Source organism: Chamaea fasciata, unplaced genomic scaffold (genome assembly GCF_029207755.1).
Source record: "Chamaea fasciata isolate MVZ Bird 193981 ecotype frontalis unplaced genomic scaffold, bChaFas1.0.hap1 SCAF_4, whole genome shotgun sequence".
Taxonomy (NCBI): Eukaryota; Metazoa; Chordata; class Aves; order Passeriformes; family Sylviidae; genus Chamaea; species Chamaea fasciata.
In genome coordinates, this window is record NW_027094089.1 from 72,871,176 (window position 1) to 72,890,475 (window position 19,300).

A 19,300-nucleotide genomic window follows, 5' to 3' on the forward strand; every position below is an offset into this window, starting at 1 on the left:
TTCATGAATCTTCTCTTCACTTTTCTCTGCACAGAAACATCTCAGGCTTTTTCCAGGCAAGTTCATACCTGCCAACACCATTTACTCCTAACTTTCAAACTTCAACTATTGTCTTAGGTCAGCCTTCTACCCCCCTCAGATCAACAGTCCTGCTGAAGTCAGTGGAAACAGTGAATTTAAGCAACAGGAGGGGTTAGATGAGATGTCAGAAAAGCAGCCTTGCCTTTAGCCCTGATCTGCTGCACGACTTCAGGTAGCATTATTCCCTTTCCATGCCTGTTTAATATTTAATGTTCTTTTAGCCATAAAAGGTTTTTCTACAGATGAAAAGGCTTATGTAATAAGAGCTATATGCCGTCGCTTAAGTGAAGTGAGCAGTTAAGTATCAGTAGAGCTTTAGGTAAATAGGAAAGAAATGTAAAATCGTTAATAACTTCCAGGTAGGTCAAAGCCAGGGGAGAAGACTATCAAAATTCCAGCATGTGTGTTATCTACCAGATATTTCTCTGCAGTTTCCTTCTGGAAACCTAAATGCACAAATTGATCAGATACTTTTATAAAAGACTTTGCAATAATCTTGAATACATTACTTGTCAAAAGTACACATAAAAATCATAATAATGATTTGCACTTCAATGAAAGCTTGGATAGGCAGTACTGAGTCCTGTACTTTCCATATAATGGAGTGAATCCTTAAGTAATTTCAATGCAATTACCTTTTGAAAATGTTTTATCAAGACAGAGGGGTGAAAAAAAAGCAAGCCACCAGTCAAAGTGAGATTTCCTCCCCGGATTTCCAGGGAGGAAATCTGACTCTCATTTTTTCTACTATTGGACTTTTGGAACAAAGTATACTGAGATCATCCTTTGATTTTGATAGTCACAGTAAAACAGAATGAAATTACTGCTTTTCAGTACCAGAACATTACTAGTGTTTTCGGTGATGAATAAAAATTATTAATTTATTTCCATTACATTTAAACTAGTTAAACATTTTTATTTCTCTAGAAATATATTGTAAATAAATGAATGTAATCATTTAATGTGTATCTAATATTGTATTGAAATAATATTGCTCTGCCAATTATTAAAGACTGATTTTTTTTTTTTCTCCAAAGGTTTTCCCTACAGGCAGGTAAGCAAGCACATACAAGACATAGAAGTTTTAGTTGCATGTCTGTGGGTATACATTCAAATAAGACCTTTTGTTATTTATGACACATTAAGATCTTAATTTTTGGTCTGAAACCTCTTGATTCTCTTTGATGCTGTCAAATGTTTCTTTTGTTGTAGAGCTGATACTGTCTGCTCAGGCAGAGGACTGTGTAAAGGACTGTCAAAAAGTAAGAAGGTGACAGTCATGTTTTAATCTTATATAAATGTTATAATCATATTGAAGTATTTTTTGAGGCTTTTTTGGTTTTTTAGGTTTTAAATACATTTGTTGTAAGTCTGAAGGGTGGGAAAACCTTTCTTCTTTTCTTCCCTTTGCAGTTTTTTTCACAAAATATGAGGGTGATTACAGGAGCGATTAGCACAGTTAAACCCTCTATTTTTTTTTTTCTATTTCCTTCTCATTCTCTGTGGGACCTGTGTGGTTTCTCAGGCGGGCAGGTGTGGCTCTGAGCCCTAGGAAGGTGCAGGTGGGCAGAGCAGGATGATGGAGTTGGTGGACGTGCCTCCCGAGGGCTACTCCCTGATCAAAGCCGTGTACCAGCGGCGCCTGCGCCTCACCCGGCTGCTGATCGACGGCGGGGCCTACGTCAACGAGAGCAACAGCAGGGGTGAGACCCCGCTCATGATCGCCTGCATGACCAAACACGTGGACTTGCAGAGTGCCAGCAAGGCCAAGATGGTGAAATACCTGCTGGACAACAAGGCTGATCCCAACATACAGGACAAGTCTGGGAAGACGGCCTTGATGCATGCTTGCTTGGAAAAAGCAGGCCCTGAAGTGGTGTCTCTGCTTCTGATGAGTGGGGCTGACCCCAGCCTGCCAGACCACTCCAACTGCTCTGCCCTGGTGTATGCAATCAACGCTGCAGACAGAGACACCCTGGAGGTTCTGCTTAAGGCCTGCAAGGCACGAGGGAAAGAAGTGATCATCATCACTACAGACAAGTCTGCGTCAGGGAGGCAGAAAACAAAGCAATACCTGAACATGCCTCCTCCAGACCTTGAGGAATGCATTTCCCCAGCTGATTGCACCTCCCCATCAGAAATAGAATCAAACGAGGGCCCAGAAGACCCATTCAGCTTTAAGGAGCTGTATGGTGGACAGCAGGCGGACGACCCATCTGAAAGAGTGCCGCTAATGACCAAATCCAGCTCAACACCAGCACGGTTCAAGCTGGCACAGGTGCTGCAGTGTGATCCCTGGCTGAAGTGCTGTCCAGCAGTGTTTCAGCAGAGGAAAATTGCTTCTTCACAAGAACTTCAGAATATCAGTCCCATAGAAGAGCTCTCCTGTAAAGTCAGTGGCCTTGACTTATGCAAGAGTGTCACCACCAGTCAAGAAAGTATAGACAGGAAAGGCGCTGCTCAGGTACTGAAAACCTCTGATCAAACCATGTCAAGGAAAGCATTACGTGATGCAATAAACTATCAGACTCCTTTTGTTGAAGAGAAACATAACCCCAGTGAGATTCCTATGGGCATGGATGCCAGTTTGGGACAAATCAGCTTACTTTCAAACCTTGGCAGCATTATTAAGAAAGGAAGTGGAGAACCAAATTACAATATCTCTGGTTCTCAGCTAACTAACAGTCTAATTCCTGCTGCTGATACAAAAGGCAGTAAGTCACCAAAAGGAAATAAAGAGATTCTTTCTACATACCAGACTTTGTTACCAAGTCCGAGAAGAGTTCTGGAGAAGATGTCTCCAGTTTCTCCAAGAAGCAGAAATCAAGCTCCTCTAGAGGAAGAGGGTTCAAGAGCCTTAGTGTTGGATCAGACAAGGCCAGGTTTTCTGCCACCACTGAATGTGAACCCCCGCCCTCCAGTTCCAGAGCTCACTGTCATAAACACAGTTTCTGGAATGATTTCTTATGGACAAACTCACTTAGTACCACCAGGATCTGCTTTCCCTAAGGGGACCAAAGATACGAATCTCCTGCGGAGGAGGCCGTATGAGCAGATTACAGTCTGAACAGATTCAGCAATTACTGAATCTTTAACAGGAGAGCAAAGGGGATCTTTATGATATGTAAATATGCACTGCAGTCCTTGACTGTAATGGTATGTATCACAAAATAGAGCGGGTCTGTGATGTAAAGTAATTTCTGCCTCAGGATGAGTGGAATAGCTCAGAAACTAAATGAAAAGACATACTTACCCAATGAGGCTGTCTTCTGCAAACTAAGGAGTGTTTATTTTGCTGGTTTTGTAAAGTTTTCAACTTGCCTGTGGCAGACTGAACTCACAACGGTCCTTAGGCATTGCAGTTCTCATTGAGGGTTGTAAATACTACCCCTCCTAGATTTCCCCAAACACACACCCTTTCAGCACCCAGAGAAATGGTGCACATGGAATTTGGGAACCTGAAGCATTTGACTGTGATGCTGGACACCAGACTGCCTTTGTCCAGGTTGTATATATGCAGAAACCCCAGAGACACCAGCGTGCAGTGGGGTGGGTGGCAGCAGGTGCACACCATGAGTGTTTCCTGGTCTCAGCAGCTTCACTGCAAGCGAGCAGACGCTTCAGAGTTGATAACACTCGTGTTGCAGAGCTGTGCTGCCCACGGAATTCCAGCAAAGGTCTGGGAGCGTGCTTCAGACGCCCGGCTGGCACTGGGAGTCAGCGGTGCACAGCACGGGAGCTCTTCAGCCCAGCACACGGCGCCGGGCAGCGCCGTCGGGAGCCTAGCAGGGCGAGGGACGAGCCCTGGGTGTGCCACAGGCCAGCCCTGCTCACGCTGTCCCCAGGCACTGCGCACCTAGGGGTGCTCCCGCTACAGCCTCTGGAATCTGCTCCCTTCAGAAAAGCAAGGGCGCGGGAGGCAGAGCCTGCACCTGAAACAGGCTCTGTTACTTTCTGCAGTTCTGGAGTCCCCCCAAAGGAAACTTCCACGTCAGGCTGGAGCAATTTGCCTCCCCCCCCCCCCCCCTTCAGTCAGGGTCCTTTTCACCAGGGTAGAGACGCTGGGACACAACCCAGAGTATCTTCATGAGCAGGGGCACTTCAAACACACACAGACAGACAGACACACACACACAAAAGAAAAACATATATTTAGGAGCAGGGGAGAACTCTGTCCTCCTGCTCAGACAGACCTAAAAAGGACAACCCGACAACTAAAGGGAAGTTGAGGCACTGGCAGTTTTCCCAGAGAAGCTGTGGTTGCCCCATCCCTGGGAATGTTCCAGGCCAGGTTGAACCAGGCTTGGAGCCACCTGGTCTAGTGGAAAGTGTCCTTGCCCATGGCAGAGGGCTTGGAATGAGATGGGCTTTTAGTTCAGAGGGTTTCCAACCCAAACCATTCTGTGAGCCTAGTTATGAAACTCACCTGGGAGATGGAAACCCACATTTTGCCTAATTTGAAAGAGAGGACTGAATTTCCCACAAGTGGAAAGCAGTCCTCTGCAGCCTCCAAGCTACTGTGTATTTTTAAGTATCTCTATCTAAAAATCTCTTTCCTTTCTCTTACTATCTTGTGATTCCAAGTATCTCCCTTGTCTTTGTTTGCATCCCATAGATGCTGCATTTCTGCTACTGCATTTAGCATTTAGATCGTATCTTCTAAATTTTGAGAAAAAGTGAATGTGTTCTGTTTTGTTGTAATTAACAGAAATTAGTTGTATTGAAATTGTGTCTGTGTAATGTGAATTTCAGTATACTGAAATTAGGTATGTTTTTCCTGAAAATACTCAGTGGGTACTACCCATCTTGCTGCAGCTTCAGTCAAAGTTCACCAAATCTGACATTGCCTAACGAAAGCCTGTGAGGTTATTTAGCTTTGCACTTAGTAGGAGACAATTTAACGGGGATCTTAAGCTTAAAACAGTGCTAGGGGGATCTTAAATATAAACCAATTTAAAGAGGATCAGAGACATAAAACAATTTGAAGGGGATCACAAACATACAAATATTTAATGGGGATCATCACCATAAAACAATTTAATGGGGATTCTAAACATTAAACTATTTAAAGGGGATTATAAACATATACTCTCTGTAAATAACTTTCTGGGAGTATTTGTTTCCATTCAGGTTCTGCCTTTTCCTTCAGGAGATTTTCCTCGATCAGCCCCTGTGTATACCAGGTACAAAAAAGGATTATGTGGACGTACTTTTATGATACAGAAATTATGTGGAACAACATGTGTCAGTATTAACTGAGTACAAATTACACCCTACAAAGAATACACTTTCCAAATGTTTTCATGATAATATAAAAGGAAATGGCAAGTTCCCATCTGTTCATCTCATAGTGAAGTTAAAAATTTGAATGGGAAAATAGATCTTTTAAAAACCCCATTCTTTTTAGACAAAATTGACTATCACCAGGTGTTCTAACTGGTATCTTTGCTGAGGATAGAAAGCCCAATTTATGCTGTTTTGATTTTTGAATTAATTATGTATATGGGACTATGGCTCCCTTAAATGAAACCGTAATTTTTCTACAAAATGCTCAGAAAATGGAGGGAAGTGGCAAGTGTCTTGAAAAGGGAAGTTTTTTGGTAGTGTTACCAGTATTTTATGATTCATTGTGATGCAAAGTAGTGTGAAATGTTAATATTATTGTCTGTGTTAGTGTTACAAGTGACCTTCAAAGGAAAAAGCTTTGTTCTCCTGCTGTTGTTATGCTGAATAAATAAGTTATTTTTTCCCGCTCAGAGGGAACATGGAAATAAGCACATGCTTTTATTCACTACTCAGGAAATGATGAGTCATTGCAAAAGGTACTCACTCAGAAGTGTTTCTCAGGCTGCCTCTGTACAAGAAAATGGGAACAGTTACTTCGATTTAATCCAATACAGCTAAATTTGTCCAAAGTATAGTGTGAGAGAGGCTCTTTCCACCCCGCTGGAAGCTTCCTGTGGTTCCACTTGTGGAGCAGAGATGCACTTGTGTTATCTTTGAAGCCTTAATCCATGACATTTCCCAGCCACACGGATGTTCTTTTCAGCAAAGCACGGTCAGCCCGACCCGAGTCCCTGATGTTAAATCCTGGGTTAAAAACAAGCCCTTCCTTGGTGGCTGCCAGCACAGGAAGCTGCCCCTGGCTGGTGTCCAGGGCTGTGGTCCCACAGCTCCCAGTGGAAGTGCTCGGAGGGATCCCAGCCCCCAAGCCCTGAGCACTGTGGTGACACAGTGACACTGGGCTGAGCTGACACCAGCCACACACACCCAAGGCAGAAAGGATTTTAAAACCTACCTGGCTAATTTGGAAAGGTGAAGAACAATTTGAATTTTTTTTTAACTTCTAGTCTTCATTTTCTCTGCAAAATGCTGTGAAACCATACAATGAAAGTAACTTCAAAACAAACAGTGGTGGCTTCACAAAAAGCAGTGATTATACAAGAATGCCCATTATTTTGGTTTAAGAGATTTAAGAACCGCAAGTCACTACACAAAAATGTCATAAACTAGCAGTTTTCAAGGTTGTGTTTAAGGTGCAATGTTCAAAATACAGGCTTCAAAATATCTTTCCCTGCACATTTAATTTGGTTTTGCTTTTAAGGAGTAATTGCTTTGTTTCGATCTTTGTCTTTTACAATTACACTGCACTTCCAAAAGAATATTGCCATAATTTGATGCAGCTATACAAGAAAAACAGTAAACTAAGTAGGCACTAAATTTCCCTTTTTTCCATATCAATCCCATGTAAGACCTTTATCTGTCCGCATGTGATATACAGCACAACTAATTACTTTTCCAACTAAAGCAAGGGATTTATAAATAAAGATTCTTACATTTTCACTGTAAAGTATTATTGGCACTGCACTAACCTCAAAGAGATCAGGTCTCATAACAAAACACCTCAAGAAAGCTCAGGGGGAGAGTTTCAGAGTCAAAGGGATAAAATTCCAATTTTATCACTAAATATAGAAGACTCAGCTGCTAATCCTCTTGGGAAGACAATAGGTCTTTTACTCCTGTACCCAAGTTGACCTTTTTTGTAAAAAGCACCCCAACATATATCTATATATGTATGTATTTATTTATGTGTGTATATGTATAAATATATATATCTATGTATAAATATGCAAAATTCCTCTTTCTCAGCAGCACCTGTTACCTGAGCCAGGCATTTCCTGCACTGATGTCGCAGGCAACTGTAGATCTCATGTTAATCCAGGCATTTTGTCCCAAAATGTATGTCCAGCTAGTTAAAAATGATGCTGACATCTTATGCTGAACACCAGAGATATTTTCTAGAAATCTGCACAAGGCTATGTATTTCCAAGTTCCTGAAACCCAGACAAAGAGGCACGCTGAGGAACTGCAGTATTTTTTCTCCAAAAGCATCAGCAATTTTGAACACTTTCATGCATGTTTCACAGATAGAGTGAGTTATAGCCTGCTTTCTCTCAAAAACATCAATTTTAAAATATAAACCTGACCTGTACATGTGTTTTAAAAGCACACTAATGGGAGCACCCTTTAAAAACACACTAGTTCTGCTTGGGCAGATCCCCACTGAGATTATGAATCTGTGACTGTTTTCCTCTACAAGGGGAGAAAACACGACCATGCAGTGGAACCAACAATGACAGAGGAGATCACTGGAAAATTCAAGGGAATCAAGTCAAGGGAATTAGGCCAAAAAATGTAAAAGTAGTATTTCAAGGGACTTCAAGGAAATTAATCTGAAGCATCAGGATATTAAAAATTACCATGCAACTACCCCCAAAATATGTAACTTCAAACTGCATAAGACAATATAGTTAGTACATTACTTTTAGTTTTACTGGAAGCAAAAAACAACAGCGAATTGAAAACACAACTGGCTTTCAATTAAAATTTCAAGAAATTAAATATTTTGGCTAGAAAAATATTTCTAATTAATATAAAGTTATGGATCAATAAATCTTTCAGAAAACAATTGTCCATACACTTCCTCCTACTACATTAGTACCTTTACCCTTATTAAAAGAAATAGTCTGAAAATTGAAAGACATTTTTAATCAAAAAATTTCAGAGGAACACTAAAATCTATGGAAAAACCCCCTTCTTTCTTGGATATAATGCAGGGTATGATTCATGTACTCCAATATGCTCTCTCTAAGCTTTTTAAAACAAACCAATCCAAATATTTTTAATTCCCAACACTCTAATTTCTGTGTTTTTTCCTTAGAGAAAACGATAGGACCATTTAATTACCATATTATTAAATTAATTTTAAAGACCCTCAGCATAATTTCAGCTTTAATTTGAAGGTATGAACTGAAAAAAATACTTTGTGTGTTGATTTTTATTTCATCAGAGCAGGTTAAAAAATGGATAACACTTTGAATGAACACAGAAAATGGAGAAGGGGAGAACATCAGAAGGAGAACCGTATTTGGAAAATGCATCTTTGGGGGCATTTTCTTTGATTCCAGAGCACATTTAAACAACAGAAACCTTAGAAAATATCTAGCGCTTTGCTCCCACTAGGATGCTTCCCTGTCATGGCAGGACACAATGACAACTCTCTTCTCTACCAGGTTATCTATTTACTAATATCCTTCAAATTCAGAGAGAAATAAAAGGATTGAAACTATAGTAAATGACAAATGTTTTTATAGTACAAGCAACAGATCTCTGAAAGAAGGTAAAGGAAAAAAATTCTAAAATAAAAGCTACAGCTGGAACAACAGAGACCTGCTGTTCCCACCAGAATAAATACCTGATTTCATCTGTCCTTTACTGTCTCACTGCCACCCCCACAGCAACACATTTTATTTTAGGAGAGCATTTGAATAAACAAAGAGAAACAAAATCGATTTATTTATGTGCAAGTCAGACCAGACTGACATAAACAACTTCACAGTGGACTAGCAAAGATCCATAGGAAAAAGTTACATATAGAAATTCATATATATATAGGATAGTCCATACATATTAATCAAATTCACCACATAGTCATTTCCTGGTAATCCAGATGATGTCTTCTTTTAATTTTATCTGATTATCCCTGTTTACTGACATCCACAGATATTGCTCAGATATATTTCATCCTTAAAATGGAATCTCTGGCAGTTGCTGATATGTTTTACTTAAGAGTTTAATGAGTTTTAACAAATCCCAGTACTTCAGGTGGGAACTGGTCAGTGGGAAGATTTCTGAATAACAGAAAAATGTGTCTCTGTGGTCCCAAGGAGGCCTACCACTGAGAGATGAAATCCTGCAAATCAATGAATACAACTGCCTGCAACAAACCACAACTGAGAAATGAATCTTTTCTCCAAACTCACTATAGAAATCACACAGTCAAGCCTGACCCTTTGGTGGTTACTGCCACTCACTTCACTTGGTGCTACAAATTAAATCAAGTACTCTGTTCAGCTATCCCAAGTATAATCTCATAGTCTTCTTCCTTATGTGGAAAAATACTTCCCAATTTTAGCCAAAAACACCTTAGAAGATAACCAACATGAAGAAAGCTCTACCCCTCCATAACAGAAAACAATTATTAGATAAATCTCTCAAAGGAGTTGCAGGCAACAAAAGGAAGTCTTGAATTTTAATGTGAAATCATCATAATTCAAGATTTAGGACTAAGAAATGTAACTAACTTTTCTATAATGGCTGTACCAATGCCATGTAAGAACCAAAAATTACTGTAATTTGCTTTAGTACTAACAGCTTGTAAAATGATGTGTACAGTACCTGAGTTAACAAAATTCCCACAGAAACCATGTGAGAGGAACGGGAAAAGGAGGACAGAAGTTGACAAAGTAATGCTTCTCAGGGCATTAGCTTTTATTCAAAAGCTAAAATGTCGTCCATGATTGTGGAAGAAACCTTTGTTTTTTTCTTGTATCGTTCGTAGTGTTTGGCAGAAGCCAATCATACAGAGCCAGCATCTCAGTCTGTGTGAATTTTGGGGAATTGCAGCAGCAAAAGAGGCAATAAATGGTTTCAATGAACCAGGTCAGGCTCTTCCAGCAGGTGCTTAGCAGGGGTTTAGCTTTCATCAGGGGAAATTTCCACCTTGGAGAACTCCGAGAGTTGCAGGGATGCACAGGCCCAGAGAAGGCCGAGCGGAGCCACCATCACCCAAGAGGCCGCATGTGCTGGAGCGCCGGCCCCAGGGGTACCTCGGAGCCATGGGGGAAGGTCCCCTGCAGCCCTGGGACCAGCCCAGGGAACAGCACTGCCACTGCTGCCATACTGAGCCCAGCTCACGGCACCAGCTGGGGCTGTCCCCGTTGGTGGGGCAGCTCCAACGCTGCCTGGGCATGGGGACCACGGACAGCGACCGTGGGGACCACGGACAGCGACCGTGGGGACCATGGACAGCGACCATGGGGACCATGGACAGCGACCATGAGGACCATGGACAGCGACCATGGGCAGGGTGACCACAGGCAAAATGACCATGGGCAGGATGACCACGGACACAGTGACCATGGACAGGGTGACCACAGACACAGTGACAATGGATAGGGTGACCACAGGCCTGGGGACCACAGAGCAGAGCACCTGAGCAGTGGCAGTGCCATACCAGCAGCCATTCCCCCCTCCTGGAGTGTGTGGCACCACAGATCCCATGCAGTGGGCAGGGAACAATGAGGAAGGCCCTACATTTCTATTTGAGAGGACCTTCTATACAGTGCCGAACAAAAACTCCTCCCATAACCACAGACGTACTCAACACGGCCCTTCTGGCAAGGAAAATGCATTTCTTTGAACAAAAAATTCTCACATTTAAAGGAGTTCACAATATAAAGCATTACAAGGCCAGGCATTGCCTGCTTTGCATTTATCATTCTATTCCAATGGCTTTTTTGAATTCAGTATTTTGTGGCTCAAAAATGTCGTAATAAACCCTACTTTTATCAAAGTTTTCTCGGATGAGAAGCAAGTCTTCTACAGAATACATGTCTTCCTTTCCTGTCCAAACAGTGAGGCTGTATCTATGTCCAGAAAAAGGGAGAAAACAAACAAAACAAAGAGAAAGAGAGTATGTTAAGACAAAGCATGTAAACCAGAAAGACATTGCACTAATAGGCTCCTAAAAATACTCAGGATTACAGCATCTTAATTTTAGAAATGTAATTAAATACAAACAATTGCACCCCCAGACCAATTTATCTGTAATTGTTCTGCCAAACCTCAGAAGGAGTTAAATAAAAAACCTCAGGTAAATATCCAACGAAGAGATTTACCAGACTGAGCATTTAAGGTTTGATAAAGTAATCAATAATCACAAACTGAGCCTCAAAACAGGAAATATGATGCAATCCCAGACGCAGGTGATTGTTGTGCTCTGTGCTTTGTCACGTCAGTGATGTGTAGAGATGCCACCTAACCCAATTCACATTAATTGCACAGAACTTCTCAAAAAACACTGAAATCCCCCAAAGCATTACTCAGTTAAAGCGTTACTTCCACATTCTCCACACAACATATACTCAGTTTTTCACGCTTGCTTAATAAAACTGTATTAATTTTAAAAATGGGTAAATCAGAATTCAGTTGTATGTGAGCAAAACTGGCTCAGGAATTTCTGTCTTCTAATCATGCCACTGAAAATCCCTCCTGAGTTTTATGCTGAGGTAAAAGAGAAAATCCTAACATTTTAGTGGGAACAATGTTTGTATCCAATGATGTTTGAGACTGGCACAATTCGTAAGACACATTCTTAGTGCAAAAATATTTTAAAATTAATTTCCTAGTTGAAACAGCTTAATTCTAATTTCTGCCTTGAGCCTTCAGTGTAAAAAAGAATATCAGCACTTTGTCCACCCTGTTTCTAAATAATTAGAATTTTTTCAGAGACTTTCTTAAGTTTTCTGTCTTGGGCTTTGACCTTGGTTGAAATAATTTAATTAAACTCTGGGTAGAAAGAGCAGGTGAAAAAGATGAGTAAATGGCAATATGTTGGAAGCTGGTTTTATTCTCATTCTATTACATGTGAATAATTTTTATAATGAAATTGTTAGGGGTTTGTAAGATCAATTTTTAAAGGAAAATGTAAGTTGGTGTATGAAAACCACTGAATACATTTCAAGTGCCTCAGCAAAATTAATTAGCTTGGAGGGAAACACCTGACTTCCAATCTAAAAATTATCTTGAACATTTTTCAGGAGACATTGCTACAAAAAATATAAATAGTGAATCCAATACAAAGTCTTTGGATCGGATGAATTCCCCATTGCTACTTCAAACTATTTAGTCTATTTAACTGTATTCATCTCAGGAAATGCTTGCAGCAGAACTGGATTACACATGTATGCACCACTTGAAAGTCCTTATAGTAGGTAATGAAAAAGAAGATTCTGGAATTTAACTACTTTAACGAAGTTAATAGTGACCACTTCAGTCTGAGGAATCAAATGCTTTGAGACCTGGGGGAAATAAAGGACCGAGAGAAGAAGTATTTCCAATGCCGTTGGGATGAGCACAGGCGTGCTGCGCTCGACACACGCAGACACGCGCTGGTCAGGACAGGTGAGGGCCGAGGGCCTGGCACTGCCCTGTGGCACTGCTGGCTCAGCCCCTGGAGCTGTGGGATGCTGGACGGAGCAGCACTGACCTGTGGGACTGCTGGAGCAGCCACTGGAGCTGCGGGATGGAGCCGGGCACCAGCGCAGCCCTGACAGCGAATGTCACAGGCTGGGACAGGGGGTGGCACAGCCGGGACATCTCCTGCACCATGGGCCACTCATAGCCTGGGGACAGACACAGCAGTCAGATCTCACACAGCCCCCACCAGCCCCAGACACAGCACAGGGTCCCTGGTGTCCTGAGATGCAACACCAGCACATCCAGCTTTCCTGAAAACCCTGTAATTCCACAGTGAAACTGCTGAGTGGTTCTGAACAACGAATGTCCTGGAAGAAAAATGCAATAAATGCAATAACAACGTGGAAAACAAACTTACTATGAAAACCTTTATTTCCCATACTTTACATACATATTTACTTACTTTACATACAGCTACAGAATGTGGCATTTTTAATGTATCTCGGCCCTTTCTTTAAAAAACTCTGCTGCCACTGACTTCAGTTTGGCCTAATTTAACATTGTCAGGATCCTTCAAAAATAAAAACATGAAGAAAATTTAGGATAAAAAGTTAAATTAATCCACTACGAATGAAGTTATATACAAATCAAACACACAGAGACAAAAACATTCTGTGCCTAAAAATGCCAAAGTCAAGCAATCTAAAATACTGACAGTGCCTTTGCTGAGATTTTTTACAAGGACTGGAGCTATTTCAAATTGTATTTAACAGTTCTTTTGTTTCTGTAGCCTACAAAAATCCTATAAAAACAGTTAATAACTTTTTTCTCAATTACTCATTTGGAATGTCGTGACTAGAAAGAGTAAAAAAAGCAGTAAATATTTTTTAAAAAAAAGTTTTGTTAGGCAAGCAGCAACTTCTAGGTAAAACCACTCAAATAAGCTTGTTTTCTTCAGTTATATAGTAGAACCTTAGTATTCCCACAACCTGGAATTTAGAGTGGAGATAAAATGAAACTCGTTTTCACAGGTTATCCAATATTTCTAATGTATTTTCCAGCAATTTTTTCCTTCACTGAAAATACTTGAGAGAAAGCACTGAACAGTTTAATAAAATTGCAGTATATCATATAACAAGATACTAAATCTTGCTAATGAATAAGTAGCAATGGGAATGGTGTATAATCCTGCCATGGTGGCCCCAGACAATTTTGGAAGGGACTCTGCTTCTCATAATGAGAATTGTAAGAGGAAGCCTGTGAAAAAGACCCTATAATAATGAAAATTGGAAAGTTTACTGGAAAAATTCAAGTACCCAAAAGAAATGAAATGTCTGGGATAAGGCTGACCCACAATTTGGTTTCAGTGATCAAAAAAAGAAAGAGATAAAGTTTCACAGTTTCAGCTGATCTGTTTCCCTCAGGACACATGTCAGGATTCCAATCACCAAACCAATGCTCCCAGGATTCAGGAGAGCCCTCCCTGAAACAGAGGCTAAGAGTCAGTCCCTCAGAAGAGCTCAGCAGGTGAGAAGGAGCTGAAGTACAAACCAGCTTATTTTAAGAACAGAAGGATGGGATTTCCACCCAGCTGTGCCACTGCAGCACCGGACTGATTGCTGTACAGCGAACGCTCTGCCAAACACCTCAGCACAGGACAGGGTTCCACAATCACTGTGATTCCCAGCCTCCCAACTGGACACACCCTGGAGGCAAATGAGCCCTGCCCTTACCTTGCCCTTGGTGGCAGCCTGTGGTCCAGCCCAGGGACAGGGTGGCATCGGGGCAGGACGAGGTGACAGTGCCCAGGAAGGTGCGGGCATCCAGCGGCGCACAGCTCCCACAGGGCCCAGGCAGGATGTCCCCGTTCAGCCACACAGGTCTGTCCAGGGACTGTCCCACCTGCCCCAGCAGCTCCAGCGAGGGTCCCACGGTGGCCAGGCTGTGCCAGGAGACAGGGCAGGGTCACACGAGGGGACTGTCACCGCAGTGTCACTGCACCCTCCCTGCCAGGTGAGTACCCGCTGCCATCCACTGACTTCCCCTGCAAGAGTAAAACCCCCAGACTCCTAGCCCCTGCTCCCAGCACTTCTTGGCCTCACCTCAAGTCCCCCAACCTTGTCACCTCTTCATCTCAGGCCTGAGAAGGGTTTTAGCAAAGGAAGTCACTGTAGTCTCTAATATTTGTGTTTCATCAGACCTGAAAGCCACAAATGCTGTAAATTCAGGCCAGAGAGTGAACATCATCTCTCCCCACCTTAACCACGCTCCAAAGTGGCAAAAATTTTATCACTGCATCAGATCCAGACTCAAAATTACCTTCATATCCATGCAAAGTGATGCACCTGTACTAGGAGAATAAAAAGCCCAACAAGGACCAATTTCAGGCAACTAAAAGAGAGAAAAGGCACCCACTTGAACATTTAATGCCTGGTTGTGGTTTTTCCTACTGTTCCAAAGTGTGACAGCACACAGAAGCCTGCTTGTCCAATGATCATCTGACAGCTGATGTTAAGTATATTGTTATATTTGTATATAATTCTTTTATTTATATATATTATTATATTGTATATAATATATTGTTAAATATGAGCTGGCATCACTTGAGGAACCAGTGCCAACACCCTGTGAGTACTTAACAAAATCTATGCTCACATATTCCTGCTCTCCTGTCAAGCCAAAAGAAAAAGCACAACTAGCTTTTTTCTAACTCGAGTCTATCAAAACTTTCAAAATACTGTGGAAGGAAAGGAGATGGGGAACAATGGGGAAAAGAAATGAATATCAAGAAAATCTTCTGTCACAGCACATTAATTAATGCATGATGTAACACTGAGGAATTTAAAATCACTGTGGTCAGAGTTTTGGAGTTAGGTTAGTTCTGAAGTCAACAGTTAGTCCCCTGAGCTGCTTGTCTTGTTTCCACTGTAAAGTCATTTGGTGTATTTTTTCTTCTGTGCTGTTGGGAAAGCTGCACAAAGGCAGGAATTCCACTCACTCAAGATGAGCTCAAGTTCTCTAGGAAAAAAGCCAGTGATGGCTTGCCTTAACCTGTGGGATTCAGCATTTCTCACACTGTCTGGGGCTAGAACAGTTTATACCTTCACATATGCAAGGGACTGTCAGAGCCAGTGGAATGCCTTTCCCTGTACTGCAAAGTACAAAGTAATGCAGTGAGAAAAAAGACCAAGCCAAACAGCAATACAGGAAAAAAAACAAAACAAAACAAACAAAACAAAACAAAACAAACAACAAAAAACAAAGCTAAACAACAACAAAACCCAGCCCCCAAAAACGGCAAACCCCAGAGAGCATTGGTTTTGTTGCACAGCATTCAGAAAATTCAGACTTACTGCTGACTTCACGTGAAATGACTTTGGCATTTCTGAAGTGGCACACTGAAGACCTTTTGCAGAATGCATTAATTTCAGTAGCCAAAGCCAGCAGGAAATGTAATTATGTGGTCAATCAAGTTGATAGAGCAGAGATATAAAAAGTAGATTTTTAAAGCACCATTGAAATAATCTCCAAAACTTCAAAAATGGCATCCAAATAAATACTATCCAAAAGAGCATCAAATTCTGTTATCACTTATTTGACTCTATCTGCACTGCATGATGTATTTTTAAATGCTTTTATACAATCAGACTTTTATAATGCAATGTACTTTTAAAAGCTTTTTTGAATCACTGCACTTGGCTGTAAACTCCTTGTGGAAAAATGAAAGGTAGGTAGTTTAAAATTAATTTAAACACTAATTAAAATGGAGGAAAATCCCCACCAAAAATCACAAGAAATAAGCCCAAATGAATGCCTACTGCTCTTTTTTCCCTTGTTTGCTCAGGACACACACACAGATCCTGTGACAATAAAAGGATTTAGCCTGCCCACGTTTTTTACTTTCATGAAGTTCCACATGAAAACTGTGACTGTGTTACAGAACCACTGGCATAAATCACATTTTACAACTATCTCAAGGGGGGGAGGTTCTGCATTTCCATAGAGCACTTAAACACTGATTAAGCTCTTTGTAATTTGCTGCCAAAACAGACTGAGCACACAAATTCAGACAAAGCTGGAGTCAGGGGCTGAAGGGGTTCATGTCTGGAAATCACAGCTCATTTCAAACTCTTTCAAGGCAATCTCATGGGGTTTTAGGGTGTGTTTTCCATTCATGAAATGAAACAGCTAATGGTTCAAACGGTGAATGAACCTCTGAACATTTAGTTAGTAAGTCCAGAGGAAGGAGCCTCCAGAGAGGCACCAACATTTCACCTTCCTGATTGGAAAGTTCTGCTTACAGCACCTAATTCACAGAATAAAAAAACCCCACATTATTTGTAGTTCAAAACACTTTTAAAGGTTTTCTTCTTGCCATGCTTTGAGAATTATAGACTATGTTTCCATATGGATTATGCTTCTGAATGCACCATGCTAAACTGCACAATAAGGATGAGTTTGGTTGACAATTACCTGTAGAATTTTAACAGGTAAGAATGCAAACAACATAACAATCTTTTCGTTGAGATACCTCTTAAAATCCAGCTTGATGCCTTTATCAGTGCTGACCATCTGTGCCAGCCACTCCTGCAGGGTGATGTCGCTGTCAGTGTCTGGGGGGTGAGCCAGGATGGGGTCCCTGTCCCCTCCCCGAAGGAGAACATCCACCTCCACCATGTGCACATCACCTGGGGGTTGAGAAATAAAACCTCAGCTTTCAGTGCTACAGGGCAACAATTACCCAGCAAGTCTGTCTACACCAGCCGCGTGCACCCTTACTCCCATGGGAACTGTTGCCCGTGACACCAAAGATGTAATTTTGGGGCATTTTTGGTCACTAAAGTCTTTGCAAGCCTACAACCATGTGAAAACTCATCTTTGAGGGTGCATTTGGCCAAGCAATGACGTGGGTTTTTTTCTTTACAGAAACAGAAAAATGGACATCCAACATGTGAATCCACTCTTGTTAAATGTGAGATCTTTTCCTCTGAAAATAGGGTTCCTGACAAAGGAAAGATGAGCACAGGATTTAATACTGGCAGAGACTGGGCATTCCCCTTGACTCATTGCCAAAACTGACCAGGAAAATGTTAGCTCACACACAAGACAGGCAAAGAGGCATCTTAGGAGTGCTTAGGCTCTTGAAAACAGCTTTATATAATGAATCTGGACAGTGCCACCAGCTTTGCAGAGCATCCACTACAGACAGTGAAGACTGAAATACGAAGAACAGAACTAGTGATGATATTCAAGATAAGGGATATTATATATAAATTTAGACAAATATTTATTTTTCCAATATTCACATAAATTTACATACAATTCCCTGCCGCCCAGGCTGGTGCACCAGGGCCCTTCTGGCTCTGCACAGCTCCCTGACAGAAGGGGACAGCCGGGGGGGGGGGGGGTCGGGCTCTGCTCCCAGGGAACAGCGACAGGAGGAGAGGGAACGGCCTCAGGCTGGCCCAGGGGAGGCTCAGGCTGGACACCAGCAGGAATTTCTCCATGGACAGGGTGGTCAGGAATTGGCAGGGGCTGCCCAAGGAGGTTTGGAGTCCCCAACCGCGGAGGGATTTAAGAGCCGCGGGGATCCAGGAAAAGGAAAAGAAGGAGGAAGAGGAAGAGGCCTGTGCCACACTCACTTCGCGCGGCCTCGGCCGCCCGGGCCCTGCTGTTGGCGGCGTGGAACCAGCGCACGGCGGCCCCGTCCCTGGCCGCGATGCGCCGGCTGCGCAGGAAATGATCCACGGGCCACTCGCTCCAGGCGCCTGCGGGGACACAGCGGGGACCCCTCAGCGCGGCCCGCCCGCCCGGGAGCCCGCCACAGCCCCGCCAGCCCCGGCCCCGGCCCCGGCCCCGGCCCCGGCCCCAGCCCCGGCCCCGCCGAGCGAGCACCGCCGCTCACCCCGCGCCCCGCTCGCCATGTCCCGGCGCCGGGCCGGATCCGCCCCGCCGGGGGCTGGGTCCCACCGCCTTCGCTCCGGGCGGGGCCGGGCCGGGGCCCGATGGGGAAGATGTCAACATTATCCCGAGCCGGGATGGTCTGTCTCTGTGTCCTTTGAAGCTTCATCAGCCAGGAAAGACCTGATCCGTGGGACAAGCAGTGGCTGCAGCCCGCAGTCACGGACAGCCCGGAACTCCGAACGGTGTAGGACGGTATGTAGTCAAGCCTCAGCTGTGCCAGGGGGCGCTCAGGTTGGACATCAGCAGGAATTTCTCCATGGAAAGCGTGCTCAGGCCTTGGCAGGGGCTGCCCGGGGAGGTTTGGAGTCCCCATCCCCGGAAGTGCCGAAGGAAGGGCTGGAGGTGGCACTCAGTGCTCTGGGCTGGGGACGAGGTGGGGATCAGTCACAGCTTGGACTCGATAGGTTGGGAAGGATTTTCCAGCTTGATTAATTCTGTGATTTTGTGTGAAATCAGGATGTTGGTGTACCTCCATGTATGCCTTGCAGACTTGTCAAAGTGTTTGGGGGCCACATGTCCCGCAGCTGAACCCTGTTCATGCCAGTACCACGACTCATCCCTGCAGGTCAGACAGAGCCGGCCCAGGCACAGCCCCTGGCCCTGAGCAGGTGCAGAGCTGGGCTGGGCTCACACAACCTGCATGGCAGCGACATCATTCCTGACAGAGGCAGTGCTTGGGAAGTTAGCAGCTCTGTCTTTGTGTAAAGAATGTAAA

General features: G+C 43.0%; 2 protein-coding genes across 3 annotated transcripts; one reads left to right on the plus strand and one right to left on the minus strand.

The window, feature by feature from the left end:
- Nucleotides 1-1,657: 1,657 nt before the first annotated feature.
- ANKRD34B (ankyrin repeat domain 34B) lies at nt 1,658-3,760 on the plus strand. Its single transcript, XM_066182433.1, has one exon. It carries the CDS (start codon nt 1,658-1,660, stop codon nt 3,146-3,148), a length of 1,491 nt encoding a protein of 496 aa, XP_066038530.1. The 3' UTR covers nt 3,149-3,760.
- A 6,747-nt stretch (nt 3,761-10,507) lies between these two features.
- FAM151B (family with sequence similarity 151 member B) lies at nt 10,508-18,682 on the minus strand. 2 transcript variants are annotated; one of them, XM_066181963.1, is made up of 6 exons: nt 18,527-18,682; nt 18,264-18,389; nt 17,153-17,309; nt 14,355-14,563; nt 12,692-12,827; nt 10,508-11,069 (listed from the first exon to the last, which is right to left on the minus strand). In XM_066181963.1, the coding sequence occupies exons 1-6, from the start codon at nt 18,543-18,545 to the stop codon at nt 10,919-10,921; spliced, it is 798 nt and encodes a 265-aa protein (XP_066038060.1). In that variant the 5' UTR covers nt 18,546-18,682; the 3' UTR covers nt 10,508-10,918. The 2 variants fall into 2 exon arrangements, with proteins under 2 accessions (XP_066038060.1, XP_066038061.1); XM_066181964.1 differs by lacking the exon at nt 18,264-18,389 and having other exon boundaries at nt 18,527-18,546.
- Between the last annotated feature and the right edge of the window lie 618 nt (nt 18,683-19,300).

Excerpts from the sequence above, each read along its gene's own strand:
- FAM151B (XM_066181963.1), bottom strand. Across the intron at positions 17,310-18,263 it reads GGCGGCCGAGGCCGCGCGAA|GTGATGTGCACATGGTGGAG; the intron begins GTGAGTGTGGCA and ends CTCAACCCCCAG. Across the intron at positions 11,070-12,691 it reads CTGCTCCAGCAGTCCCACAG|ATACAGCCTCACTGTTTGGA; the intron begins GTCAGTGCTGCT and ends TTCTGGACATAG.
- ANKRD34B (XM_066182433.1), top strand. The coding sequence starts at position 1,658 with ATGATGGAGTTGGTGGACGTGCCTCCCGAGGGCTACTCCCTGATCAAA.